This window comes from Chaetodon auriga, chromosome 16, assembly GCF_051107435.1.
Source record: "Chaetodon auriga isolate fChaAug3 chromosome 16, fChaAug3.hap1, whole genome shotgun sequence".
In the NCBI taxonomy this organism is placed as follows: domain Eukaryota; kingdom Metazoa; phylum Chordata; class Actinopteri; order Chaetodontiformes; family Chaetodontidae; genus Chaetodon; species Chaetodon auriga.
Window position 1 is genome coordinate 21,100,797 of NC_135089.1, and position 27,532 is coordinate 21,128,328.

General features: G+C 44.4%; 2 protein-coding genes across 4 annotated transcripts; both read right to left on the reverse strand.

Annotated features, from left to right (window-relative positions):
- Positions 1–240: 240 nt before the first annotated feature.
- Positions 241–6,298, reverse strand: LOC143333931 (homeobox protein Hox-B7-like). Its single transcript, XM_076752321.1, has 2 exons — positions 5,743–6,298; positions 241–506 (listed from the first exon to the last, which is right to left on the reverse strand). Exons 1-2 carry the CDS (start codon positions 6,296–6,298, stop codon positions 241–243), a joined length of 822 nt encoding a protein of 273 aa, XP_076608436.1.
- Positions 6,299–10,878: 4,580 nt separating this feature from the next.
- Positions 10,879–17,187, reverse strand: hoxb8a (homeobox B8a). 3 transcript variants are annotated; one of them, XM_076752319.1, is made up of 3 exons: positions 16,755–17,187; positions 11,025–11,309; positions 10,879–10,985 (listed from the first exon to the last, which is right to left on the reverse strand). In XM_076752319.1, exons 1-3 carry the CDS (start codon positions 17,185–17,187, stop codon positions 10,879–10,881), a joined length of 825 nt encoding a protein of 274 aa, XP_076608434.1. The 3 variants fall into 3 exon arrangements, with proteins under 3 accessions (XP_076608434.1, XP_076608433.1, XP_076608432.1); XM_076752318.1 differs by having other exon boundaries at positions 10,879–10,973; positions 11,007–11,309; XM_076752317.1 differs by having other exon boundaries at positions 10,879–11,309.
- Positions 17,188–27,532: the final 10,345 nt, after the last annotated feature.

Below are 27,532 nucleotides of genomic sequence, written 5' to 3' on the forward strand. Positions count from 1 at the left end.
TAATATAATATAATATAATATAATATAATATAATAATGATAAAAACACAAGAGTAAAGCAACCTAAAATGAGGTCAGTTAGCATGCATTGCTTGTAAAAAAGGACATGTGTTTAGCTCATATGTTTGCTGGAGGATGATGTCGTGACTGCAGGGAAAAGGTCCCTTGTTATTTTCGCTTTATTTGCGAGCTGAAAAAACAGCTCTTCGCTGTCTTAAAGTGTCCCGTGTCGTCATTATTATCACTCCTCATCTTCCTCCTCCTCTTCGTCTTCAGCAGGCGGTAGAGTTGCTGTTGGGGAGCCGCTGCCGGTCAGCTTGCTCTCCTTCTTCCACTTCATCCTCCGGTTCTGGAACCAGATCTTGATCTGCCGCTCCGTGAGGCAGAGCGCGTGCGCGATCTCGATCCGTCGCCGGCGCGTGAGGTACCGGTTGAAGTGGAACTCCTTCTCCAGCTCGAGCGTCTGGTGGCGCGTGTAGGTCTGCCGCCCGCGCCTCCTGTCGACACCTGCACACGAGAACACATGTTCACACCTTCCCTGTTCAGCACAGCGTCTCAGTAAGCCGCTCCGCACTCAGTCATCCCATAATAATAATGAATTTACCTGTCTGCAAAATGACAAAGACATTTCTTGCATTCAGCATTATGGAAGTCCATTTCCACCAGAAAAAGAGAAAAACAGACCTGTATGAAACGTGATAAAAGAAAGGTACGAATGGTAACTCAAAAGAGTCTTAGTAAATACTATATGCCAAATTTAACTCACAGTATTGTCTCAATCGTTTCGTTTTGAACTCGTAATTTTGACTTATTGTGTTTTATTTTGACTACCTAGTGTGCAGAGTTAAGATTAAGTTTAATATTTTACTTTTCCTCTTTGTTCAAGCATTTAAAAATCAAATGCTAAAAATAAAATGACTTCCCATAAGTTGAGTGATGGAATATTCTGGTATAAGTTAGAAGTGTGACTCACTGAATCAAAAGTCTAAGGTAGTAAACCCTAAACTTTAGGGTTCTCTGTGCAGCTTCCAGCTGTTTGCAGCTCAGCCAGGTGCTTCTAAGCGGAGGACAGCAAGCCTTCGGGACAAAAGGGACGAGCCTGTTTGCACTACTGCAGACTCAAAATTCATCAGAATGTTCTGACTCACTTTTGCAGACTTTTAAGTTGAAGGCTTGAGAAAACAGGTATTTATGTAATTTTTTTTTTTTTTTTCAATCTCTGGATTAGACATTAGCGGGGTTTTTTTTCTTTTCTTTTTCTTTTTTTTTTTTTCTTGTTTTTTTGGAAACATCTCCTGAATGGAAGCTATGCTATGGAAGTGTTCTGTGTCCACATATCAACAGTGAGCTGGGAACTCATTTTGGAATATGGGAGTGTAACAGAAAACAGTTTCAGTAGCTGTTTAATTCCAGCGGTTTAAAGATGGCTGCCACGACTGAATGAATAGAAATATCTTATTTGAGGAGTGCATCCTCATAACAAGCATTTGTCTTACACAAGCTGTAATTTAAACCTGAAAGGAATTTGCTTTAGATGTAATAATAGAAAAACTATTTTATGAATGAAGCCTCTGTTCTGTATCAATCAAAAACTATATAGCTAGAATAAGATCCAAAATGATTCAATTAATTAATACTTTTAAGCTCTTAATTCCATTTTCTGTGTGATGGAGAGATATATCTTGTGTCTTGGTGCCTCAGTCCAAACCTGGGAGCCACTTGTTGCCACCTCCACTTCCTGGCAAACACATTTGACTTGTGGCTGTGTAAACACTGTAAAGCAGTTACTAAAAGATGTGGTTAAACTGTGGGTTCAGCTGCTGTCTGTCTGGGCCATTGTTCAATATTTACCTCACAGTGTTTAGCCTGAAAGATGTGTGCAGACTACATTATTAAAAGGGTGGAAAAAGGGAGCAAAATCTGATTGACTGCTGTTGCTGATGTGCTGTTGAGTGTTTTAAATAAAGTTAGCAGAAACAGACTTATTATCTACATGTGAGCATTGTGAGTCATGTTAGAGCGTTACTAATTTGATTTAAAGGGAAAGAAAAAAAATCCATTGCTCCCTCTGTGAAATGTGCATGAGTCAGTGTTGAGCAAGACCATGTTGACCTTCTGTCTTCATGAGGTCATGCAGCGCCTTAAGGTTAAAGAGAAACTGGGTCACATTTTCGCAGCCCAGAGGTCGACTGTGGGCCACACAAACTCCTTTCCTCCGATTCCTCCTGAAAGGAAAACTCCTTTGCTGACTCTCTGGGATTCAGGTGAGTCGGTGCAAAGTGCCAGAGGTGACGCTGATGAAAGTTTTTTTGGATGTGAAGCTGTTCAATTTCAGCATTTTTGAAAATGATTCTTTTGCAATGAGAAACTCTCAAACTCACAATAAAGCAGATTAAATGCACCTTCCAGGTTTAGGTCTTTTGCTACATCTGTGCTCTTCTACTGAATCTGTGAATAAACTCACAGACTGCAGGTCATCTGAGCAGCAATAAATAGCAATGACCAGCCTGTGAAGACTCAGCCTGGGCTTTGTGTCTGTTGGTGTGGACTTTAACAGCATTAGCTGGTGTTTAGTGAAGGCTCATAAATGTGTGATGGAAGACTTTCTGTTGGAATCCTCACAGGAGCAAACAACGAGCAGATGAGAGAAGCAACAAGAACGTAATTACAGTTGTGCAGGGTCAACTGATGGACAACTTACAATCTAAATGTTTTGACTTCAGTAATCATTACAGGCCAGAGCTGAGAAGAAAAGATAAAACTGATTTTTTTTTTTTTTTACATGCTAATCAGTCCACCTCATCGTTGCAGCACATGACATAAATCTTTGGGACGTAAATCTTCAGCCCTGGTTGTCTGTTTTCTAGCTGTAAATGAGCTGAAAAAAAAGAAAATGGATTCACTTTGTTTTGATATTGATTTTCCAGCCTTCGCTGGCAAAAAGTACAAGCTGTCCATGCAGACGCTGTCCTGGCTGTAATTTGAAACTGGAGGTAGGAGCTTTATTACACTCACAATATGAGAAGGACTGGAATGACTGAGGACACTGAGATCATGTCCTCTGCATTTTCTTTGTCGTGTTAGCCACCTGGCATGCAGTTACATTACAATTCAAATCTTCACACATGCTTTGTATATTAAAAGCTCATTGCAGCATTTCTCCTTGTGAATGTTATTTTTGGCAGTGTGGAGATGGCATTTAGACCATCATATATATATATATATACACATACGTGTGTGTACGTATGTATGTATGTATGTGGACTTCTTTCTGAAAAAACAGACTGTGTTTCTGGAAAAAAACAGAAACAAAAACAAAAAACAGACTTGTGTATATATATTTATATTGTTATGTTATTTTTAGTAGATGTGTCATACACCAACTTCACCAAAATAAATTCCTCGTATGTGTTAAATTGTTCTTGGCAATAAAGCTTTTTCTGATTTCTGATTCTGATTTCTGATACACACACACACACACACACACACACACACACACACACACACACACACACACACACATACAGGGAGCCCTCCCTGTACTTCATTACAACTCTCATCAGTTTCCACGCTTCTATTAGATTTCTTTGTAAACAGTCATTTTTCCGCCTGCATCTCCGCTTGTGTGCCTCTGCGCGCATTTGTGGGCGCACTGTTGGGGGGGCACGGTTTATTGAAGACAGCAGTCTGTATGTGTGGGTGACTGAGTGTCAGCAGCGTGGAAGTGTGTGTGATTAAGTATGTATGCATGTGTGCGTTTTTATCTATGTGCCACTTCCTTTTTGCCGCATAGTATGTGTGTGTGTGTGTGTGTGTGTGTGTGTGTGTGTGTGTGTGTGTGAGAGAGAGAGAGAGAGAGAGAGAGAGAGAGAGAGTGAGAGAGAGCGAGAGAGAGAGAATTCATCTCCATTGGTAATATTTTTCTGCTCTCGTCCTGTCGGTGGTGATTTATTTGCGCTCGAGCTCGAGTTGGAATTCTCTGGCAATCACCAACAAGAAGAGACTGTATTGTGCTTTCTCTCTCTCTCTCTCACACACACACACACACACACACACACACACACACACACACACACACACACACGCACAGAGAGAGAGAGAGAGATAAGCACACGCAGTGGTAGATAAAAAGGCATTTGAAAACATGTAGTGAGTTAGAGTGTTCATATAGGTCTACATGCGCGTCCCTCGAGTGCCTTCTCTAATAAGCGCTCGTGTGTTTGTCCTATTCGTCGGCTTTAACGGGAATATCCGGGACTTCTACCTCCCATCATCGTCTGGGCCTTGGACCGGCATCCCATCTAAATTAAAATCTATAAATTCATTATACGGGCTAGCTGGTTTTCACCACAACCTCACCTTCCACACACACACACACACACACACACACACACACACACACACACACACACACACACACACACACACACACACACGATGGCGGGCATTAATGAGGAAGCTGTCCAGTACCTGCCAGAAGGTTTCTGCTAATGAGGAGGGACCTGATTTCTCTGCGCTCTCTCTCTCTCTCTCTCTCTCTCTCTCTCTCTCTGTGTGTGTGTGTGTGTGTGTGTGTGTGTGTGTGTGTGTGTGTGTGTGTGTGTGAGAGAGAGAGAGAGAGAGAGAGAGAGAGAGAGAGATGGGATTTATTTAAATGAAAGAAGTTCTATCTTAAAGTTTGAGTGAATGGACCGGTTTTCCACATGAACCACATTTACGCACATGAAGTCTCAAAAGCTCCTCTGAAAATCCGCGCGAGCTCTGATGCACACACTCTGATGTCTGCTGTGTGTTTCCACGCTGCTGTTTTTGAGCAACACCTCCTTCACCTTTACGCACGGAGACTCTCACCATATTTCCCGGTTTTTACGCGCTGCCATTCAGTATTTTAACGCAAACATAAAAATGCTCTTTGTGCTCTGTGTGTTTGTTGTGGTTCGAGGCTGCGAGGCCCCGCGTCCATTCAGCATCCAGCCCGCTTCTGTCGCACAATACCGCTTTTACAATCGGGGGAAAGGGCAGGCATTCAGAGATCAAACCCATCTGCTAATTTATAGTGTTTATAGTAGTGGCGGATTGTGGTGAAAGTACAATAGCACAATGGGCTTTCAGCGAGCGAGCTAGTACTGAGAGAGAAACACAAGACTGTCAGGTACGAGAGGCTGAGCCAAAGACTGAATATGAGCGATAACCGTGAGAGGAAGACTTTCTCTGGAGGTTTTAGAGGTTTTCTTCACTTCCAAACAGTTTGGAATAATATTCCAGCCACCCCTGCGCTCGACTGTCCCCTTTTTAAACACAATACCACCTAATGAATATTCACCAAGTCTTAAATTATGGTTTTATGGAGGTCGCAGAGCCATAAAAGACCTGCAAAGAGAGAGAGGTTGTAAAAAGTGACAGAGAGAAAGAGGCAGACAGGCATAGTTCAGCCACCGGCAGTGGCCGCTGCGCAACCGGGCCAACAGTTTAAAGAGCGTTTAACGTAATTAACACACACACACACACACACACACACACAGAGAGAGAGAGAGAGAGAGAGAGAGAGAGAGAGAGAGAGAGAGAGAGAGAGAGAGAGAGAGAGAGCTCCCTCTTTCTTTCATTCTTTCCTTCTTTTTCCCTCTGTCTTACGCGCGCGCGCGCACACACACACACACACACACACACACACACACACACACACACACACACACACACACACACACCCAACTCTCCCTCTTGAAAACGTTGCCCCCTTCCTCACCTGTGCTTCTCATCCAGGGGTAAATCCGTAGCCCCTCCTCGTTTGACTGCCGCTGCTGCTGCTCCGTGCTACTCTGCCTCCTGCAGGCCGTCTCAGGGTGCCTACCGGTCAGTGAGCAGAGCTGGGGTCGACCGGGGAACCGCTCCGTGGCGCATCCCTGCATCGAGAAGCACAGCGGTCCGGCTCCCGACGCGCTATACGCCCCTCCTGTGAGCACTTCAGCAGGGCTGAAAGGATGCGCGCCGGGCTGAGTACTCCCGCTGCTCCGGTTCAAACCCGAAAGAGACAAACAGAACGATGAGGAAGAAGAGGTGGAGGGAAAGGAGGAGGAGGAAGGAGATGAAGCAGACGAGGAGGGAGGGAAAGGGAGCCCTCTCCCACTGGAGACATGGAGGTGATTTCCGCTGGACACGAGGGCGCACGAAGAAGACACGGCAGGAGCAATAGAGGAAGACGGGAAGGGAGAAGTTGGAGAGTCTGTGAAGAGCAAAGCGGAGCAACTCGCAGCGACCTGGTATTTGGAAAACAGCGCGTTGGCGAAGTCTAGCGAACTCATAATTTGGCGCCGGTGATTTGTAGGCCTGGGGCGCTTTAATGTCGACTTTTTACGAGGCACCGTGAATTATTAGCGCCGTATTACTGTCTAGATTTACACCAAAAAATCACCCCACCCCACTCTCCTCCTTCCCTCCCTCCCATTGCCTCGCTGACCACGTGACCTCGGGGCCATGTGATGTCAAGATGCCCAATGGCCGACGGGATTTCCCTCCGGATGCAATATTATAATGGAAGAAATTAGCTGCAACAGACAGGGCAGACAGGGAGTGACCGCTGCAAAACACACACACACACACACACACACACACACACACACACACACACACACACACCGTTCAATATAATCTGTATAATACAATCAATACGCAGCAGCTTGGAACGTGTAGACTAATCACTGAGCGCATGTTGAGCTGGAAAACAGAACGTCTGAGGCTGACAAACATCCAGCTCAAACTTTAATCTTTACCGTCCTTCTTGCCAGGTTGGAAGCGGCTGAAGTCGTGTGCAAAAAGCGGAAAACACCATTAGATGTGATATTGATTGGACTTGGAATGGAATGACGCTAGGCACGTACATAAAGTTGCCGAGACGACTGAAAGAGGAGATGGATTTCCCCTGTTTTCCACCGACGGCGTCTTATCCCTACTCGCTCTTTGTGGAGACCACACCTGCAGAAGACAGTGTTCCACACAGCACAACAAAGCAGGCCGCTGCTCGCTCCCAGCGCACAGTGTACCGCTGCTGACCGGTCACTGCAGGCAGAGTAACAGACGTGTAAACACCATTACAGAAGTGAGGGACGTATGGAAGCAGTCAAACGTGTCACTTTGAAAATGATTCTGCGGTAACGCTCACAATGAAAGATTGCAGCTGCTGCACTACAAGAGGCCGCATTCCACTTAAATCCAACTCATAATCAAAACAAAGAATTACAGGTCAATATTTCTTACCCCTGTGACATGGTTCTTGAAATATTAGCGCTATAAGCAAGGCAAATAAAACTAGAAACTGAGTGGGTGTTGGAAGCGAGCGAGGGTTTATGTTTCAAAGAAGAGATACATCGCTGAATCCATTATAAGTTCCTGTGAGAAAAGAAAAAGGAGCAGAAGAGGAAGAGGAAGAGGCGGCACATTTTATCATAACGGATGGTGTGAGTGTCCCCACTCTCCAGGCCATTCAAGATAAATCACCTCCGCCTCTGAGATCACATCTGATTAGTTCTGGTCCCGGGCACTGGATCCAGCACAGGAAACTCACCTGGCGTGCAGGTGCTCGTTCCGTGTTTAGTTCCGTGCCCGTGACGTTGACCTCTCCTCGCCACGCAGCACTGACTTCATCTAGATGAAATCTCCGTGCTGAGTGTAATGTTTAACAGGCCGAAGAGGAGTTATGCGTGCGTAAAAATCCAGTGATTTGATTTGATTTGATTTTCCTAAACGGAAGGATTCGGCACAATTAAACCATTACAAAGAGAAGATTTGTTTGTTTAATCCACAAACACTGAAAGAAGTGTGAGCCCCATGTGTGCGCTTTGCTTAAACTCCACTTCCATGTCTACTGAACGTACTCTTTGTTTGTTTTGCCCACCGGCGTGTGAGCAACGCTTGGGTGTGTCATGCGTAAAACCTCTCGTCCTCACGGTGCCATTAAGTCATTTAACTTTTCAAAAGAGCGTCATGTCCCTGTTGTTAACTCATACATTTGGGACAAAGGAGCGCCGACTATTCCGTGCGTAACACTACATGCCCGATCAAGATTTGTTCACATCCCACTGAGCAGATGTGATTAAAAAAAAAAAAAAAAAAAAAAAAAAAAAAGGGGGGGGGGGGGGGGGGGGTCTTATTTTCGCTCATTGTCAAGAATAAGTTGACAAGCGCACTGTTCGATATGCAGCAGAGAAGTTCATAAGAGCAGTTTTAGCTTTGTCAGCTTCGAGGATGTAGATTCAAAGCTGGATTACTGACCTGCGGGTTGATCTGTAAATTTGTGAGAATTTGCCTTTTAGAATATAGTTCTTCTCCTTCTTCTTCTTCTTCTTATACTATTGTATGTAAGTGACTCAGTCAGCCTGTGGTCAGGCACAGGCTCACCTTAGTTTTAGAGTCATGGAGCCGTGCAGTGATCTGTGAGGGGTTCATTTTGGGGCCCAACAGCAAGTTAAGTGTAGATTCAATTAGCTGGAGTCTCATTAGAGCATCTTCTTATTTTTCTTAATATCAGACCCTGAGTGCTTGTCACTTGATAAAGGTTGATGGTAGAAGTGATAGAAGTACACTCAGGACTTTCTCGTTCTACCCCCGACAAAGTATATGCTTTTATTCTTAAATACAATAGAATGTTGTCTATGAACCAAACCAAGCCATAAAGTGTTAATAGACAGAGGCGCTGGGAAAACATAGACACTAACATTTTTATTCATCTTTACTCGCTACAAGGAGCTTATGTGAAAATACTTGTATAAAAACCCATTATGTGGGTTTGGCCTTCAGGTCAAAATAACCCAGTCATACTGAGGAGCAATTTTTACTGCTTTCAGTTGGATTTTATTTTTTTTCCCCCAATCTGTCTTGTTAATTTCTTCATTTTCATGAAGCACAAAGATCATTTTGTACCCCTCTGACTTGAGACAGTCAGTGCTGCCAATTCATTTCTCTCTGGTTTTGTTCGTTTGTTAAAACATAAATACAGCAGCAACACGGTGGAAATGTCTGCAACAGCACTGTAAAATTTGCAAAAAAAATCGCATTCATGTGCACTCCTATTTTCATAACTGCCTCAAACCGTCAACACGACTCCATCCAGTGAGAAATGTGCTTTTTCTCCGCTGCTTGTTCGGTTATTTTCACATGATGGAGACACCTCGGGGTGTATGTGACGCTCTCTGTGTATCTGAATGACTCTCACACCTCCAACTGCACACTCCCTTGACTGCGTTCTACTTCCTGTAGCAGCTTTCCACGTGAGACAAAACGTGCACCCCGAAGCTGTTTCTCAGTTAATGCCCGGAAAGCTGTTAATGTGGCAGATATTTGGTAGCTTTGGAGATTCCCCGAAACATCTGAACAACAAACTGAAGTCCAGTGGATGAAGATGTATGTGCACGTGTAAATATGAACGCTGGGTGTGTTTGATCTTCCCATATGGAAACAATCCGTCCTCATCGTGATGATGATGGAAGGCTGTGTAATGGTGAATCTAGAGGCCTGTAATATTGTAAGTGGAGGTGGAGGACCAGGCCATAAATAATGTGCTGTTTGGATGGGATGTGGATAACGTGTCTGTGTGTGTGAGTGTGTATGTGTGCGTGTGTGTGTGTGTGTGTGTGTGTGTGTGTGTGTGTGTGGGGGGGGGGGGGGGGGGGGGGTCTGTTGTTTTAAGTGGAGATTTCCGAGTCGAGACTTAAATGTTTGGCCTCATGAACTGAACGGGTTTATCAGTCTGGGCGCTGACAGAGTGGAGGCTACAGAGAGGAGAGACACGGAGGAAGGAATGAGAGGGGTGAAAGCGGAGGAGGTGGAGGGAGAAAGGTGAGGGAACGGATGGGAAGAGGGTGCGGAGAAAGAGGGAAGCGACTTTTCTCTTTCTTCCCTTCTTTCTCTCTTCGTCGAGAGCTGAACATGCTGATTCTTCTGACTTCCAGCTGCTTCTTAATTGATAACTGAGTGAAGTTCAACAGCACAATGAAATCAGCTCTCATAGCCATCATTGACTCACAACAGGGCTTCACATTAAATGCAGAACGCAACATTTTTATTCCTTTTTTTTTTCCTCGTTTTTATTTTTATGAATGTTCTCTTTTTTAATCTGCACTGTGCGCATGCTTTTTACCCAAAAAGAGAAAAGGAAGACAACATAAAACAAACACCATCGATCAAAAAACGAACTAAAACGCGAAACGACAATTAGAGTGTGTAAAAAAGAGACCCGACCTACTAAAACGGCATAAATAGGCAGTTTCATGTTGTTGGAAATTTCATTAATTGCTACGTCATCGTCATCATCATCATCATCATCTTCATCTTCATCATCAATCATTGCCATAACAACAACAACAACATAGAAGTGAGAAGTACAGTAAAAAGTGCACCATCATCATTTTTAACTTAAAAACTATACAGCTGCCAAAGATAAAATTGTTAATGATAAACTTCTAACAATATAGAAATGTTTCCACAATAATTGTTCCACAAAGAAAGGAAGCTATCATTTTTCTTTCTTTTTTCTTTGTTTTAAACACTAGAGTAGACTATGTTTGTTTGTTTGACTTGGTGTGACCCTCCCCCGCCCTCGTCAATTTTTTGTTTTAAAGTTCGCTTTCTTGCTTCATTGCGTCTTTTTTTTTTTTCCTCCCCGCGGTCTGTACAGTCAGCAGACAGTCGGTCCTGTCCGTCCAGTCCCATTCTGAGACTCAAGTTCCTCCATCGATTGAATCGTGGAGACAGCGGGGCAGTCCAATGGCCTCAGTTAAGACAAAAACAGCCCCCACCCCCACCCACCCTCACCCCATCCTGTCCAACATTTACAGCCTCCTCTTCCCCCAGCTCTCCCCTCTCCCTCCTAATTTCACTGCTTTTCTCCCTACATTTGCTTGTGGGTTTTCTCGTAACAATCCTCACTCACGGGGGCCTGTGATCCCGCCGTGGACGCCACCGAGCTTCCTCCTCCTCCCCCTCCTCCTGCGCCACCTCCACCGCCACCCTCTGCACCTCCTCCTCCACCTCCACCTCCGCTTCCGCCGCCATCCCGCAGCTCCTTCTCCCTCCTCTCCCTCTCCACGGCTTCCTGCTCGGTCTTGCTGCTGGGGAACTTGTCCTTGTTGTTCTCCTTCTTCCACTTCATCCTCCGGTTCTGGAACCAGATCTTCACCTGCCGCTCCGTCAGCGCGAGCGCGTGCGACACCTCGATGCGGCGTTTCCGGGTCAGGTAGGGGTTGAACAGGAACTCCTTCTCCAGCTCCAGGGTCTGGTAGCGGCTGTAGGTCTGCCGGCCTCGCCTCCTGCCCGCAGCTACTGAGGGGGAGGGGGAAGAGGGGAGGAGAGGGGAGGACATTGTTAGAGGCAATGCATCTTAACTTTGTCATTAGCCCTTCATATTTGGCCCTTACATGAAAACCAAACTGGTTAAAAAGGCTGCAGGCTATTCAAATATTTCTGTTCTAAGAAGGATTGTTATTTAAAGAGCCTTTTCTGACACGACGACAACATGGTGAGGAAAAACACTGAGACACAAGTGATAAGATCATTTCTCATTGGAAACTTTAAAGCTCCTTGGTTCGGTTCTGGTAAGGCGGTGGAGGTAAAGATGTGGTTGGAGTCTGATCACACACAAGACCAATAAATTAAATTCCTCTTTCTTTGAGTTCATATGTTCAACTTTTGCCTCTGTAGCTGCCAGAACGCGGTGATCCCAAATACACACGCATGGAGATATGCGTGTTAATGTAGGAGTTCCAAAGGGATGATCGCATCGCGCGCGCTCTCTCTCTCTTCCTGTCATACACACACACACACACACACACACACACACACACACACACACACACACACACACGCACACACGTGATGTTTTCATCACCTGGAGACTTATCCTTACCCTAACCCTAACCACTATTTGCCTATTCCTAACCCTATACCTACCCTAACCTTACCTGAACTGTAACCCTATCCTCAGTCTTCACCCTAAAATATAATGATTTAAATTGTGGGGACCTGTATTTTGTCCCCACAAGTAAGGCCAGTCCCCACAATATGACTGTGTAAACAGGTCTTTGTCCCCACAACATGAGTAATACATGGCCACAGACACACACACACACACACACACACACACTAGACGACACCGCACCAACTGCAGAAAAAAAAAAGAAAACTCTTATATAACACAGGCTCATCTACCGAGCACTTACAGAAGTGCACATGAATATTTGATGTTATAAATACATCGTAAACTCTTTTAAAAGGAAGAAGGATGCCGCACAGCAAAGATCAGAGATTAAAGAGCAGCCTGTAATGACGAATAAAGACTTTTAATTAAAAATGGTGCAAAGGATGACAAGTGAAGATAAAGGCACATTATTTCTGCACCAACAGGTAATCATTTACTCTGCTGTTTCTTTGTTTCGCTGCTATGAAAGCGGCGCAGGCAGAGAACCCGCCACACAGACGCAATATAGAATTCATAAATACTTAATAAAGGTCAGATATTTCTGCACCCACGCGGGACAAGCATGGAAGAAAAGGCGCACGGCTTTTTTTCCAATTAATAACCTGTGAGATAGTATCATTCGGCTGCATTTTATGAACCAAGAGAAGACAAACAGATGATGCCCTTGCAAAACTTCTTGTTTCAAATATTTGCAACACGCTTATCCCATCAAACCCGGTGATACTACAATCATATATGCTTAAAATAGCGCCATTTTCCAACCTGAGTGGCAATACTGAACACATATACACATTTCTAAAATTTGTTAATATTAAAAAAGATTTAGCCTACACGTGACACTTCCTCTAAAGCGCTCCTAATAAAAAACTACACGTTATTTCAGCATAAAGTGGGCAAATAAAACTGACACAGTTAATCGCGAGAGCCTGGCAGCAAAGTCCCGACACTTTACACACACAGGACATTTGTGTAAGTGATTATATTTCCATAAAACTGTTTGTCTTCCATTTGTATCATAAAAAGGAGCTCTGCGCCATGGACAAAATATGCCAGTGCTCGTAAAGCTTTAAAGTAAGAACTGCTGTTTCTTAATGTGTGATCTGAAGGGAAATTCAGTTTCAGCATGGTTGGTAACTGGTAAATTATAGTTCATAACCCGACAACGAACAGTGAAGGGAACACAGCACCGCCTGCAGACAATTGGCAGATTTCAAATATTTTTCTTGATTTGAAGAAATATTAGAGAAAAGTCTTAGTTAATTCTCAGTCATATATATCTTCATAGACTTCTTTAGACTTAACTAGACTTAACATTTTCTTGGGAGCTATCTGGTCTGAGCAGATACCCCACCATCATCCCCGTCCACACACACACACACACGCGCGCGCGCGCACACACCCTCCTTCCAGATCAATAAAGTTTCTGGATTACATTGAGGAAGAGGACAATGACATTGATGGAAGCGCATCTACTGCTCTAATCTCATAGAAGTCTTATATAGTCCATCAACTCCGATCAGGTTATAAAGCCTGCAGGTTACTGTTGAAAAATATCTTCAATATCCATTACATATCCACCACCAACCAAAGTCCAGCAGGATGCTTACTATTAAGAAAGTGCGGTGCCTTGCATGTGCACAGAGGTGCTGTTTGTGGTGGAACAGGCAGAAGAAGAAGACAGGCGAGTCTTTCTGGAAATGCATGAACTTGTAAGTGATGTAAATGTCTTGTATGTGTTATCTGTCACAGGACTGGCGCCGTGACTTCGTGCTGTAGGGACTAAAGGGAAGTGGGCGCCACATTCACTGCTGTCGTCAGCCATGAATTAAGGGAAATGAGAAACACTTTCCTGGATAAAATGACAGCGCGGACGCTTTGATCCGAACGGTTTTTGACGGAGCAGCATGCATGGGGAATTACACCTCCAACCCCGGCTGCGTCAGTGCACTGCACAAAGTGTATGGAAACAGATTAAATGGATCAACCCCCTTCCCCCCCTTTATTTATGTTTAGCATAAATCTTTAAATTTGAGCATTTATTTGGCATTTTCCTGTTTTCGCGTCAGATGAAGGGCTACATGCTCTTTAACGGCCTGAGAAAATGATACAAGCCTTGGGATTATGAAACATTTTGAAGACCCATTACATATGAAACCTTTACCAAGCCAATTAAATAAACCCTAAACAAATGCCTGGAAGTTGGCAGTTGACATTTTGGAGGAGGGAGAAACGAGGTTTCCACTCGACAACAGATGCCAATGAGAGCCGAGGCAAAAGACACTAAAACCGTTTCGACATAAATTCATTCTTCGACCTAATCAGATTTTACTTTCTTTTTTTTCATTTTCAAGTCTTACAGAGAAATGATTGATCAAGGTTTGCAGCCACAGTGGGAAAAGTCGTAAAACGGCTGGCTCCTATTCACGAGTTCAGAATCAAACTCCGATATTTAAGATCCAGCTTTGGGGCTCGACGAGTATTTCAAGACATATTCCGTAAGTAGTTGATGGGGGTATAATATAAAAGGTGGAGAGGTGTGGAGGAGGCGATATCCCTCTTTACAAGACAAATTATGAAATGTAGGCTGCCCCCTCTCGTTAAAGGGGGATTTCCGAAGTAAACAGGGAGGATAAGCCCCTCCGCCGCTGCGCTCCCGTTTCCCCCACAAAATGTGTTATTGTAACTAGTAAATCCTCACACCGAGCAACGATAACATCCCATCAAATCGCGCACGGGCTGTAACTGTATTCGTGCAAAGAATTCTCGGACTTTGGCGGCGCAGAGCTGCGCGGCTTGACACGCCTGGTTTCCTGTTTTGACTCGACGTTTCGGCCCCCGGATGATCAGAGCTGCCTGCACTCGGGCCGGCACGCCGCTAAGCCCAAGTATACTGTTTGAAAACTATTAATCATCGGACTAATCACTGCCATCGCTGGTAAAGAATGACTAAAGCTCTTAAGAAGTGGTTTTCAGGCCCGCGCCTGAGTGTGGCCGGTCGTATTTAAAGCTGGGAATGGTTTGGAAAGCCGTTATGCACACAGGGGAGCAGGGCCAGACACGGGCTAGGAAAATATAACAGAAGCTTTAAAGATGTAAATTATGACAATTTACAGTTTACACAAACGGGAAACCTTTAATACAGATACACAAGCAGCAACTCACACACTGCTGGGAGGCATTAACACTGCAGGAAAAGTGTTCATAGTCTTATTAAACCGTGCGTAAATGTGAATCAGCCACAATTATTAGCGCGATCTGTGGCAGGTGGTTGAAATCTATAAGACCTATAAGGATGAGGAGAGAGCAGCTCGAGGTTGTTGTTGTTTGTTATTTTTCTATTTTATGATCATAATCATGAAGCCACAAAAGTCCTGCACAGGTTATAACCCGTCTGCAGTCCCACTGTTAAAAATACAACCGAGAACAGAAGCAACACACACACACACACCCTCTCTCTCTCTCTCTCTCTCTCTCTCTCTCTCTCTCTCTCTCTCTCTCACACACACACACACACACACACACACACACACACACACACACACACACGCACGCACGCACAACGGCACAAGAATTATGTGCTCAAACAAAATGGGTTACTATACATGTCAATCCATTCACACTCTCCACCTCTGAGTGTGTGTCTCTCTAACTCAAAAATGCCTTCTTGCATCATCACTCTTTTCGTGATGTTGGTTTAAGCAATCAATTCTAAACTCGCCTTCCATGTAATGTAAATATTTTTCAAGAAACACACATCACATTCTTTTAAGATTTACATTGATCCATATTCACAGCCTGTGTGCCACAAACACACACAGACCACGAAGTGTTCACACACACACACACACACACACACACACACACACACACACACACACACACACACACACACACACACACAGGCGCGCGCGAGGCACAAAAGCAACCCCCTTACATTTGATCAACCCGGAGATTAGTGGATGATTTTGGTCTTTGAGTCAGGGGATCAGACAGGCCTGCGAGCGAAGAGATCACACAAGCTGTGAAAGGGCTAAATCCGAGGAAAAATACTCGCTTTTCCTTTTATCATCTATACCCACATACACACACATGCGCCCGCCAGCTTTAACCCTATGGGGAACTGGCCACCGTGTAGCCAAATAATCCCGGAGACCACAGGCAAGGCAGTTAAAGGGGGAAAAAAGCAGTAAAAGTTAAACCCGGGTCAGAGTTGAACGTCTAAAATGAGTCTGTGTGACTGCAAACAACCTCCAACAACTCTTTCCCATCTGCTCTAAACAGAGGTATTTCAGTTTTTTTCCAGCTTTTTTTTTTTTTTAGGGGGTGGGGGGTGGGGGGCGTCTTATGAAGAGGTCTCTGAGGTTCAGTTCTCTCTCCTCTGGCCCCCCTCTACCATCTCTCCCTTATTTTTGACTGCTTTCCTTTCTCCCTCTCTGAGCTTCTTTCCCGGCTGCCCTCGTCCTTTCTCTCAGTATATGACCGGGGCAATTAAACCCTAAAGTCATTCACAAGTTTTGGTGCTGCCAATAAAACCATAAACGTGCTTTTGTCTCCCGCTTTGAACGCAGGAAGCCCTGATTGCCCTGCATAAACCGCTGCTTTTAAACCCACTTTTCCAACTTTCTTCCACTGTTTCCTCCTCCTTGTCTCTACATTTGCTGTCTTCTCCTCCTGGAGGAGCAGCAGCTTTGCTCCTACCATGGACACTCACCTTCTGGGAAGGGCGGACGATATGTTTTGAACAAGGCACAAGATAACTAGAAAACTGTAGCCAGTCTCCGTTTCCTCACCTTGCGGCCTCATCCAGGGGAACAGCTGCGTCGGTGAGGGGCTCTGCTCGGTTCCCTCCGCGTCCTCGCCGCTGAGCCCCGGCGCGCCTCCCAGCTTACAGTCGCTGTACTGGACCAGATCCGCGTCCTGGGCCCCGAAAAGCGTCTGCCGCTGCAGGGCGTCGTATCCGTAGAAGTTGCCCGGCTCGCCGTGGCATGTTACCGCGCAGGGGCTCTGCTGGTACGGGTTGCTGGGCAGCGTGGAGGCGCTGTGGTGGTAGAAATCCTGGATCTGCGGAGCGTGCTGGAAGGTGGCGCCGGAGCCGGGGCCGTACACCACGGTGGGCCGGCTGCCGGCCAGGTCCTGCGCGAAGCCGCACTCGTAGTAGTTCGGACGTAACGAATCCCCGCTTTTATATTTAGAGAAGAGCGAGTTGACGAAATATGAACTCATCTTTGAAGTGTTGTTTATTGTTGTTTCAGTTTGTGTTCGGCTCGGCACAGTCAGAGTGGGACTGAAGGAAGCGACCGGCGGCTTTCAGTTGTGTTTTCTTTTTTTCTGCTTCTGTCGTGCGGTATGAGGCAGAGAAACACCGACACGCACAGAGAGACGGAGGGGAGGGAGAGACAGAGTGAGGCAGGTCTGCCGCCGGTGTCGGTGACCGTTGTTGTGGTGTTTCCCCTCACGGCCACAACAGACGAGCGGTGTGAGTAACGGTAACGGCAGCCAGCCAGAGCAGTAACAGCCACAACCACCACAACAACAATAACAACAATCACACCGATTCCATAAAATCTCCAGCGACAAAGAAGAAACAGAGGAGGAAGGAGAAGAAGAGGGAGAAGTAGAGGAGGAAGGGCTCGTGCGCATCACAATTCCGGTGTTAGCGCTGTAAGCGGGAGCCCTGTCGCGCTCTCAAACGGGTTTTCCGTGATTTACTCCTCTGCAAATGAGTTGTTTCATATTTTTTCTCCCTCCCCTTCTCTCTCTCTCTCTCTCTCTCTCTCTCTCTCTCTCTCTCTCTCTCTCTCTCTGGCTCTCACTCGCGCGCACTCTCTCTCTCGGCCCCGGTGTGTGTGTGTGTGTGTGTGTATGTGTGTGTCGGTTTCAGGGATAATTTGCATCTATTATCAGCTCTTCATCCCATTGGCTTTTCCACGCGCATAGACCCACGTGCACGAGCTCGCACTCTCACACACACACACATACAAACACACAGAGTCTATGACACTTTTCTATTTTTTTTTTTTTTCTCCTGTACCCGCACGCGCCTGTAAAGCGAGATGATAGTCTCTCGGCGTAGGCTCCAGGAGCTCCGCGCGCCTGTGATAATGCAAAGGGAGTGAGAGAATGAAGAAAGAGAGGAGGAGAAGAAGAGGAGGCGGGGGTGCTCCAGAATAGGTGCAGCATCAAGCAAGAAAAAAAAAAAGGGGGGGGGGGGGGGGTGTTAATGAGAATTCTGCCGCTTTGCATCTGATCAAATGCACGCACATGCGCGCGCGCACCCACATGCAAACACACACGCACAAACTCACACGCATATGGATTTTTTTTTTTTTTCTTTACTTTAAAGCTGAGATTGAGGTTGGGTGCTGATAGTGGTGGTGGCGGGGTTTTGCATCGTTGAGAGCATCTCTCATTAATTGCTCTTTCTCATTTCTCCCCATGAATCCTTGAAGGAGAGAACGCGGCTGCATGGGAGCGAAGTGAATGAGGCCCGAAAATGTCACGGAGCTTGGACGAGAGAGGTTAACACAGACTGAGGAGAGAGAGATGAGCGGCAGTGCCTCCTAATTGGTATTGGTTTTAACAAGTACGAGCCTATAAATGTAATTGAGGTTTTAAAACCAGTTGTAGGAGCCTTTCCTGTCTCCCATTCCAGTCTGACTACTGCTGCTGATCAGGAAATAGACGAGCTTCGGGGCCCTGGACGCATGCTTTCTGATCATCGTATACTTTTATAAATATGATCTCCATAAACATGTAAGGAGGGCTGGGGAGGGTAATAGACTAGGAGAAAGTGGCTGTAAACGCTTTAACAAACTATAAAGCTCCATAAAGCGGAGGGGCAGTGTTTGCTTGTTTACGTCCTTGCAGCAGAGAAACAAAAAAGGGCTTTTTACGACGGGCACATTGAACGACCGGAGGCCGTAAATGCCTCATCCTGGTCCGGTGTTTAATTGTCATTTTCGCCCTGGTTTCCGTACGGCCGCGGTCCTTCCTGCCGGAGTGTAAGGTGAGGTAGAAGAGGAGCTTTTCTAACGAGGGATAACTAGTGGAAAGGTTAAGTTAGAACAGCCGGGGGTCGTAAAAAGTAAGATGGCCCAAAGTGGCGGAAAAGGTTGAACTGTGGAGTTACTTCTGCTTTGATTAAGACTCCATTTCCGAGAGCATGTGCACTCTACATGCGATCAATCAGCATGAGCAATAGGTGATGAAGGATTCTGCAGGTACACCAGCCTGTGCAAAACCCAAGTTTCCTCTTTTGATACTGGCAATATTGTTTTGTTTTGGAACTATCATCTTCTTTCCAGCATGGACTGTCTTTGCGGCCGTTGCGCGCCCACATCAGTCAAATAAAAATGTCATTACCCGAATTTAATTTATTTAGATGATGCAGCCCTGACATAAGAGGCCCGAATGTTGCCAGCACTCGGCTGAATAAAACTGTGTTGTGGTAATCCAGCTTTCTGAGGAGTAATTGCCGCAGCATTCTTCCAATTTATTACCAAGAATATGATCTTATTGAATCTTCATCCCGCCGTGTTTTACACTTCCAATAAAGCTTCAGAGATCTGTTGTGTGCACAGTGAGATGTGAATGTGGAGAGCAAAAAAAAAAAAAAAAAAAGTCACATTTTCTGACCAGCTTCCACGCGCCTGAACAAATGTCCACGCAACCCCACAGTCCAGGCCAGGCCACTAAATTAGAGCACCGTGAAAGCTGAAGAACACACACACTTAGACAAAACAAGTGGCCTCAATGAACGTTAGAGAGGCCATAATCAACTGTGTCTACAATAGCTGCAGTACATTTGGAACAGAAAGAAACATTTTGAAGCGGATTTGAGCCCTCGGCTGTGTATGCCTCATCCACTGCGTGAAATCTACGCTTATTAAAGCCTCTTAACACTGGAGAAGAAGGATTTAGTCATTGTAGCAGTGCTCACAAAGATATCTGTCTGTCCTTTATGTGCTGTATGTAAACACAGAGGAAGTATGTTTCATAAGCACTTGTACCCCGCACACAGTCCCGCACCTACACACGCCTGCATATTAAGCAGAAAATGGACAAGGTGTGAGCGTCCTTGGTGTGAATTTTGCACCAAGAAAAATAAACATTTCCTGCCAGCCTCTAAGTATCCTGCGCCTATATGGGTTATTTTCCAAGGCCTCAACCCTTCCTCTTCATCCCCTGTACGCTGTGAAAATGACGTGAAAGTGTTTCAAATGTCAGGATGTTCTAATGCTAAGTCAAAAGGCGGCCAAATGACTTCACTTCTTCTTAAAAATGCCCCTTTTTAAATACATCAAAAAGAGGAATACGGCAAGTTTCACCCCTTTCATGGAGCCCATGCGTGTACGTGTTGTCCATGCAGGCAAGCAGAGCCTCAGGCGAGGCCTGTTTAATCGATGGAGCAAGAGCTCCATCAAGCGGTCGGTTGCAGTAAGGCCACGCGGGCGGCGCCGGCCTGTAATGCAGCTTTATGGTTGTATTAACAGCGCACTTGAAGCTAAATAAGCTGCTTTAAAATAAAACTGCCTGTTCTAATTGGAGGCCAGATGTGATAGTTGATTTGGGATTCGAGGCAGGAAAAAAAAAGAAAAGAAAGTGAAGGCAGATAGAGCTGTCGCATGAAAACATCTGACTGGAAACATAAAGGAAAAAATAACCCCGATGATTTCACGAGTTTTAAACTGTACACATTTTATTCCGATGGCCAGGTCTGAACTGTACTGTCACCTTTCAAACCACCAAATATTGAACGTCAAACTAATCGCAAAAGACACATATCCCTTTCTGCGTATTTCCTCTCAAGCGCGCCTTAATAAAAATGAATCTAACAGCACAAAATTAAGGATGAAGAGAACTGAGCCAAGCTGATAATTCTGGGAAAATCTAAACAGTTAGTAGTTCTGGCCAGATGTGTTTACTGCAGTGTGAACTGTCTCCTTTTTTGTTTGTTTGTTTGTTTTTTTTTTGTTTTAAACTATATTCAGTTGCTATATTAACGTTTATATGCTTTAAATAATTATATATATATATACAAAATACTCTTTATTTATTTATTTTTTGTTTGCATGTTTCGGAATGTTTCGAAACGTGAGTCATGATTCGCTGCTGTTATAAACCGCATAACTGCAAAAATAAATAAAGAAACAAAGAACGAAAGAAAGAAAGAAAACGGTGTGAATAAGCGAGGCGAGATGAAGTAATAATTGTAACTGCGCGTATTTTCCTCCTCGGTGTCAGTGAAGTCCAGTTCAGACAACACCGTTTTACTACCGCAGATGATCGTTGCTTTTATGTTTGAGGGACCTGGTGTGTGTGTGTGTGTGTGTGTGTGTGTGTGTGTGTGTGTGTGTGTGTGTGTGTGTAAGTTGCTAAATTACAGGCTGTAAACAGACTGTAAAAGCGGTTGTTACCATTATCTGAAGAGAGTGCAGCTCAGATCCTCTGTTTCACCCCTGTGGAAATATGAGCCCCAACAGTGAAAGAGATTTAGAAAAATATTATTAATGACAACTAATGTAATCCCGCTTTAACCCACTAAACCCTGCAGTCAGACGCCCTGGAGGTCACAAAAAGCCTCTGTAGGTTCCTCTGTTTCCACAGAAGGTTCAACATCACGTAGACATTTCTCTGCCCCCCGCCCCCATGCCCCCCGCTGTGCACTCCAGTCCGGAAAAGAAGTATGGGAGCCGGTCACAGCACACCCTGTCTGCCGGGGTCTGCTGTCTGGGTGTTTTTTTTTTTTTTTTTTTTTTTTTGAGGGGGGGGTTATACAGCCCCAGCTGTAAGGATGCATCTGAGTCAGACAAAGGGAGGTCGAATGGGAGACAACACACACACACACACACACACACACACACACACACACACACACACACACACACACGCAACCAGGCTGCAAAAAAACCCCAATTGAGCCAAACGGCTACAAAACCATAAAACTCCAAAAGCTGAAAAGAGGAGGAGGAGGAGGAAGGGGGGGAGGAGGAGGAAGGAGTTCTCATCTTCCTTTCCATGCTGTTACAACACAAAGTAGTACAAACTCAGAGGAGGAGAATCCCACTAACAGATTTCCCTGCATGTTCCAGGCCGTTCCATGACGCCACTGCCTCCGTCAGGTCAAAGTCTGACACCAGAAGAAGCCTTCGCTAATATTTGCTCTCCCTGAGCCTGTCAGTCCCATTCAAAGCTCCAAATCAAGCATCAGGCGAGGGGATTTGAAACTTTGCCTCTAATATTTCCTCTCTGTGTGTGTCTTTCCTCGCCACCCTTCTCTTTCTTTCGGCGTGTTTGCTTTACAGCCGTTTAGTTCTTAACCTTCAGAAATTTATACGCTATAAACTTTTATTGCCGTCATATTCTTTTATTGCGCCGCACCGCATTGAATCCTCTTTCGCTCCTCTCTTCTTTTCCGTCTTCCTCTTTGCTGTTTTTACGACAGTCGGCGGCTGCTTCTTCCAACCCGCACGCATCCGCTCCCGCATCCCTCATCACCCCCTCCTGCTTTTTTTTTTTTTTTTTTTTTACCCGTGAGCTCGAGACCCCCGGTGCGTGCAGCACATCCTGCTCCTCTCGTGCTGTTTGTTTCCGTGTTTGAAAATAGGAAGTGTGCATAACAACTGACGTGAGAAAGAAGAAGAGGAGGAGGAGGAGGAGAGAAAGCTGCTGGAGCTTTATTGGCCCAAAGGGAGAAATACTATCTGATTTTTTTTTCCCTAAGCAAAGTAAAATAAAACAAATGAAACAAACCCCGACGGCCCGTTCTGACCGGCGGAGTCCACTTGTGGTTTTACAATTACAGAAGAAATAAATGCAGGAAGCCTCATCTTTCCCGTGAAGCTCCACCGGGCGACTCCCAGCAAGAAATCAAACTGGTCGGAGATTTGCGGCTTTGAAACGCAACTACTGCGAATGCAGATTGATGTGAATCGTTTGGAAGAAACGGAGCGTTGGGCTGCGTATGAGCCGCTGCCTCCACCGCTTTCGAAGGAATGGGCCAACAGGGGCCAACTGCGCGGCCCGCAAACAGATAATATGAGACCGTCTGCAACAAGTTGGAATCTTCACTTCAAACTTTTGGGACGACAGAATGTTTGTAATTGGCTACTTTTTGCTTTGCTTTGTATTTTTCTGACTATTATATTCAGCGTCCGTCAGCAACAAGCCGCGTTATTATTATTATTATTATTATTATTATTATTATTATTATTATTATTATTATTATTATTATTATTATTATTATATGCGATATGGTGACATTTTCATCTTTATTCTTAATTGCTGTTTTTCAGTGAGGCGCTTTTCAATTGTACTTTTTTATTTTGTCTGTCAATATATAAAAAAAAATAATAATCATAATAATAATACATTTTAAACCTTGTCCACGCATAGTGTTAATTTATTCTCAATTTATTCTAAGCGTTCATGTATTTGTGTTTGAGTATTTAGGAAAAAAGGTGTTTGACAAAAACAAAAACTTATTGGAGAGCTTTAAACCACGACTCACAGCCTCTCTCAGACCTCCACCAAAAGCTAGTAAGTGTACATTTAGTTAAGTCCAAAATGTCTGAAATACATATTTCAGATGTTGTTTATTTATTATTATTATAGTGTATTATTATTATTATTTTTATTCATTTAATCTCAATATTTTCTGCGTAGTCTGAGGGAAATCTAACATGAGCATGCTGTTTTCTCTCTGTATTTCATGATATTATTATTATTACTATATTATCATTAACATTATTTTTTTCTGTATGTCCTGTTACTATTATTTATTTATTTATTTATTTATTTATTTATTTATTTATTATCATTGTCGTCACCTTTTTTTTTTTTTTTTTTTTTTTTTTAATATTAACGCTGTTAAAATGTGGCCATGTTAACACCCCCCGCTGCTTGTATTTGGTCTTATACTTGTTTAATTTTTTTTTTCTCTGCACAGTCAGAGGCAGCTGTAGCATGTGCACATACTTTTATTAGTAGTATATTTGATGTTATTATTATTTTTCTCTGCCCAGTCAGAGGCAGCTGTAACATGTGCAGAGCAGCCAGCAGCATTTGGCTTGCAGTCCAACTGTTAATGAGTCCAGAATGGCTGATGTGATCGGATCCATACAGCCGTCTCTATCAGCGGGACCATAACTCTCTTAGAGAGAATTTATGAATATGAATGATATTCTCTGCTGCTTGATGAATTATAGAAGCTGTGCTGTGTAAAACAGCTCATTCAGTGTGGGGGACAGGGGAGAGCTGCTCTGGGCCTGCTGCGCTCTAACATCCACCCAGAGTGTGTCAGTGAAGCCGGTTATTATCTGAAGACTCTGTCTTAATATGAGAGGATAAAGTGAAGACATATTGGATTGGACATGTTCGCCTGGGTTGAAAAATGAATTTTGCCAGCAGCAGCACGTGGTTTGTCTTATGCAGCCCATTTAGTTTCAGAAAATATCACTGAAATGATGAGGCCTACACCTACTTTAGCTGCACAGCTAAATCACTGCACAATGAGCCAATCTAGATCTCTCCATTGCCTCACAGTTGGGATATATTGCGGAGAACGGGAGATGAGAGTTGCAGGGTGCAATGCAATGGGCTGTGTGTTGGTGTTTGGGTGACAATTTCAGCAACATGGCCACCTCCAACAACTGACTCCAAACCAGTGAGATGCACACTGCATGGCTTTTATTATTTTTCTGCTGATCCAGGTTTCTGTTCGTGCCCAGATCCAGATCCAGATCGTACTGTTTTACAGAGGTCAACCAGACAGGGCTAAGCAGCAACCTCCAACCTCATTCCAGAGCTGGAGGAAACAGGGGAGGCACTTTTCTGCTGTTGTGAAAGTACTTTGGGTTGTTTGTATGCATGAATATGACAAGAATTCATCACCCATGTTGTGTCTGCTCACAGTTACGTACTAATCTAAGTAATCTCTCCCAGTGAATGCATTTAAAAGACACTGGTTTGCACTGCTCTGAAATGGTTTCCTTGGTCCTTTAACTGCAGCCACTTCTTAGCTCAGCATACTGTTTCTGTTTGTAGAATTACTGCTACCTCTCTCTTCACCCATAAAAACAGTTGCTGCTCCTCTCCTGCCCTTTCCTTTGGATGTGACCACCGTGTCTCCCTGGTGTTTCTGTGCCTCCATAACTGAAAGTCATCCTTGTATTAACCTGATGTGAATGTGTGTAGTGGTGTGAGGCTTCTGCTTGCTGTATTCTCTTAGATTTACTGTGCCATGTGTCAAAGCACCCCCCGCGCCCCCCATCTCACACTCTCACAAACACACACACACACACACACACACACACACACACACACACACATAGGTGGGTGAAGCAGCTTGCAGTTGCTGTCCTTCCCTGGGACAGTGCAGCTGAGGCTGGAGGGAGGCCTGCAGCAGAGTGCAGAGCTTCTGGATTTAATGAAGCTCCGACCCTGCTAGACCTCAGAGAAGTATCACAATCATCCGCCGTCGAGTCCACAGATGGTTTATGGGATTGCTTTGTTGGGGCCCGAGCCTAAAGCTGCTTAAATCCTGAGGCCTCATTGGTTGGGCCCAGCAGTGCGGGGTGAAGCGGAGAGGCTGTGCGGAGACTTTGTTCACATCACGTTTCTTCCTCTTTCCACCGGGACTGCTCTCACTGTCAGGACTGTTTGTTATTACTAACACTGCTAATACAACACATGCAATGACTAAGATCATAGTAACACCTTATTTCAACACCCCATTTATCATTAAGCAATAGATAAACATTTGCTACACTTTAAAAAACACTATCATGTTCAATCATCATGATCGGATTTTCTTTTTTTTTTTGTCAACAGCTACAACTCCTCCTTTATATTTTCACCTGTGAATCATTTGTAAACAGAAAACAAAGACATTTTTAATGTTTATTCATGTATTTGTTGGGAATTATAACTGCTCTTATTACATAGTAGCATTCATAACTGAATAAACACTTTGTGAGTACCTGGTATTACAATTATGGTTGTAACACAATGATTTTTGTTTAGACACATTCTGAACAGTTTTAAGGTCACTCCTGAATGAGGAGCATGTGAGTGTAATCCTTTCATTATCACTACATAACACATTGTGAGTACTTAATTGGATACATATATGTTTATCGGTTAGAGATGTTTGGTAAAGTACTTTAATATTGTGAATTAAAGGGTGTTTATACGGTGCTTATAAATGCTTAAATGAGACAATTGCTGCTCTTGCCTGTGTTGCTACTCCATTAGTCCCACAACTCCTGCAACTCATATTGCTTCCTTGATTTCTGCTGCACTGATATTGGTGAATTTAATTTGTAGATCTATGGCGGCTACATGAAAGCTTTCCATCTCTACACACAGGGCGGGAGCTCCTACTGAGAACACTGAGGACACATCTTTCTGGAATTGACACTCGCTGTCCGTTTTAGGCTGATTTGGGAATTCTATATCTTGGAATAGAAAAATAAGTGTAAAATGAAAATGAGACAGACAAAGCTTTCAGAAAATGTATTTGAAGAGGTGAAAACATAAAAATTGTGGCTAGTCAAAAGCATTTCTCAGCCAGGTGGAGTTGCACCGGGGGAATTTGGACCCATGGCCTTTAAAATCCTGCCTGCAAGCACAACAATTGCTGATCTTCAAATAATCCGACTTTGCAAATGATGCTACCTCAGCTGTTCCAATGATCAGAATAAGTCACTGGAGCTTCCTCTGCCTCTGTTACAGTTCTCTCGCAGCGCCAAATGGCAACTTTCACGACTTCTACTTCTTCAACTCCGAGCCGTACTTTTACTGTTTCTGCATCTTGTGAGAGGCAAGAGAGGAAATAGAAATCATGCAGCCCCCATCAGAGTCTGTGTCTAACAGTCATTTGCTGCAGAGACAAACACAGGAACCGCAGCGGCTTCACAAGCTACTAATGGACGGATGACGACGCCTCTAATGAATGCACTCATCATCTGTGTGTGTGTGTGTGTGTGTGTGTGTGTGTGTGTGTGTGTGTGTGTGTGTGTGTGTGTGTGTGTGCGCGCGCGCGCGGGGAGGGGGTGTTTATGGGTTTATGACAGTCTTTTGGTGTTGCAGCCAAACAGACGCCCCTGTCCTTTAAGCTTTAGTGTACAACTGCAGAGACACATATTTTAAACACATGCTGGCTCATCCGCTTCTTTCTTTCTCCCCCAGGCCCCCCAACCTCTGTCTCTTTCTGTCTTCCCACAGAGACCAGATTCAATCTGCAGAAGGACGAGAAGAAGAAACCGAAAGGAGAGCTGAGTTGCTGTCTCTGAACTTTCCCACTACAGCCTCATTCACACCAGAGGACAGCAAAAAATATAGCAGAAATTATAGAATTGAGTGATTTCATTTCTAAATCTAAATTAAAACTGCTCTCCCACAAACAAAAAAGATAAATAGCCGTGTGTTTAATTAACAGTCGGGAGCAGCAATGCAATGAGATGAAGCATGGTCGTACTGTAAAGTCTCTTTAATAGGAATCCAGCATCAGCAGTGCCATCGCACAAAGAAACAAGAGACAACAACACAGAGAAGAGAGGAAAACATA

Bases quoted from the DNA above. Each gene is read 5' to 3' on its own strand.
- LOC143333931 (XM_076752321.1), bottom strand. From the start codon at position 6,298: ATGAGTTCGCTAGACTTCGCCAACGCGCTGTTTTCCAAATACCAGGTC. The intron at 507-5,742 runs GTGAGGAAGGGG...TCTCGTGTGCAG, and splicing joins CCCCTGGATGAGAAGCACAG to GTGTCGACAGGAGGCGCGGG.
- hoxb8a (XM_076752317.1), bottom strand. From the start codon at position 17,187: ATGAGTTCATATTTCGTCAACTCGCTCTTCTCTAAATATAAAAGCGGG. The intron at 11,310-16,754 runs GTGAGGAAACGG...CCTCCCCCTCAG, and splicing joins CCCCTGGATGAGGCCGCAAG to TAGCTGCGGGCAGGAGGCGA.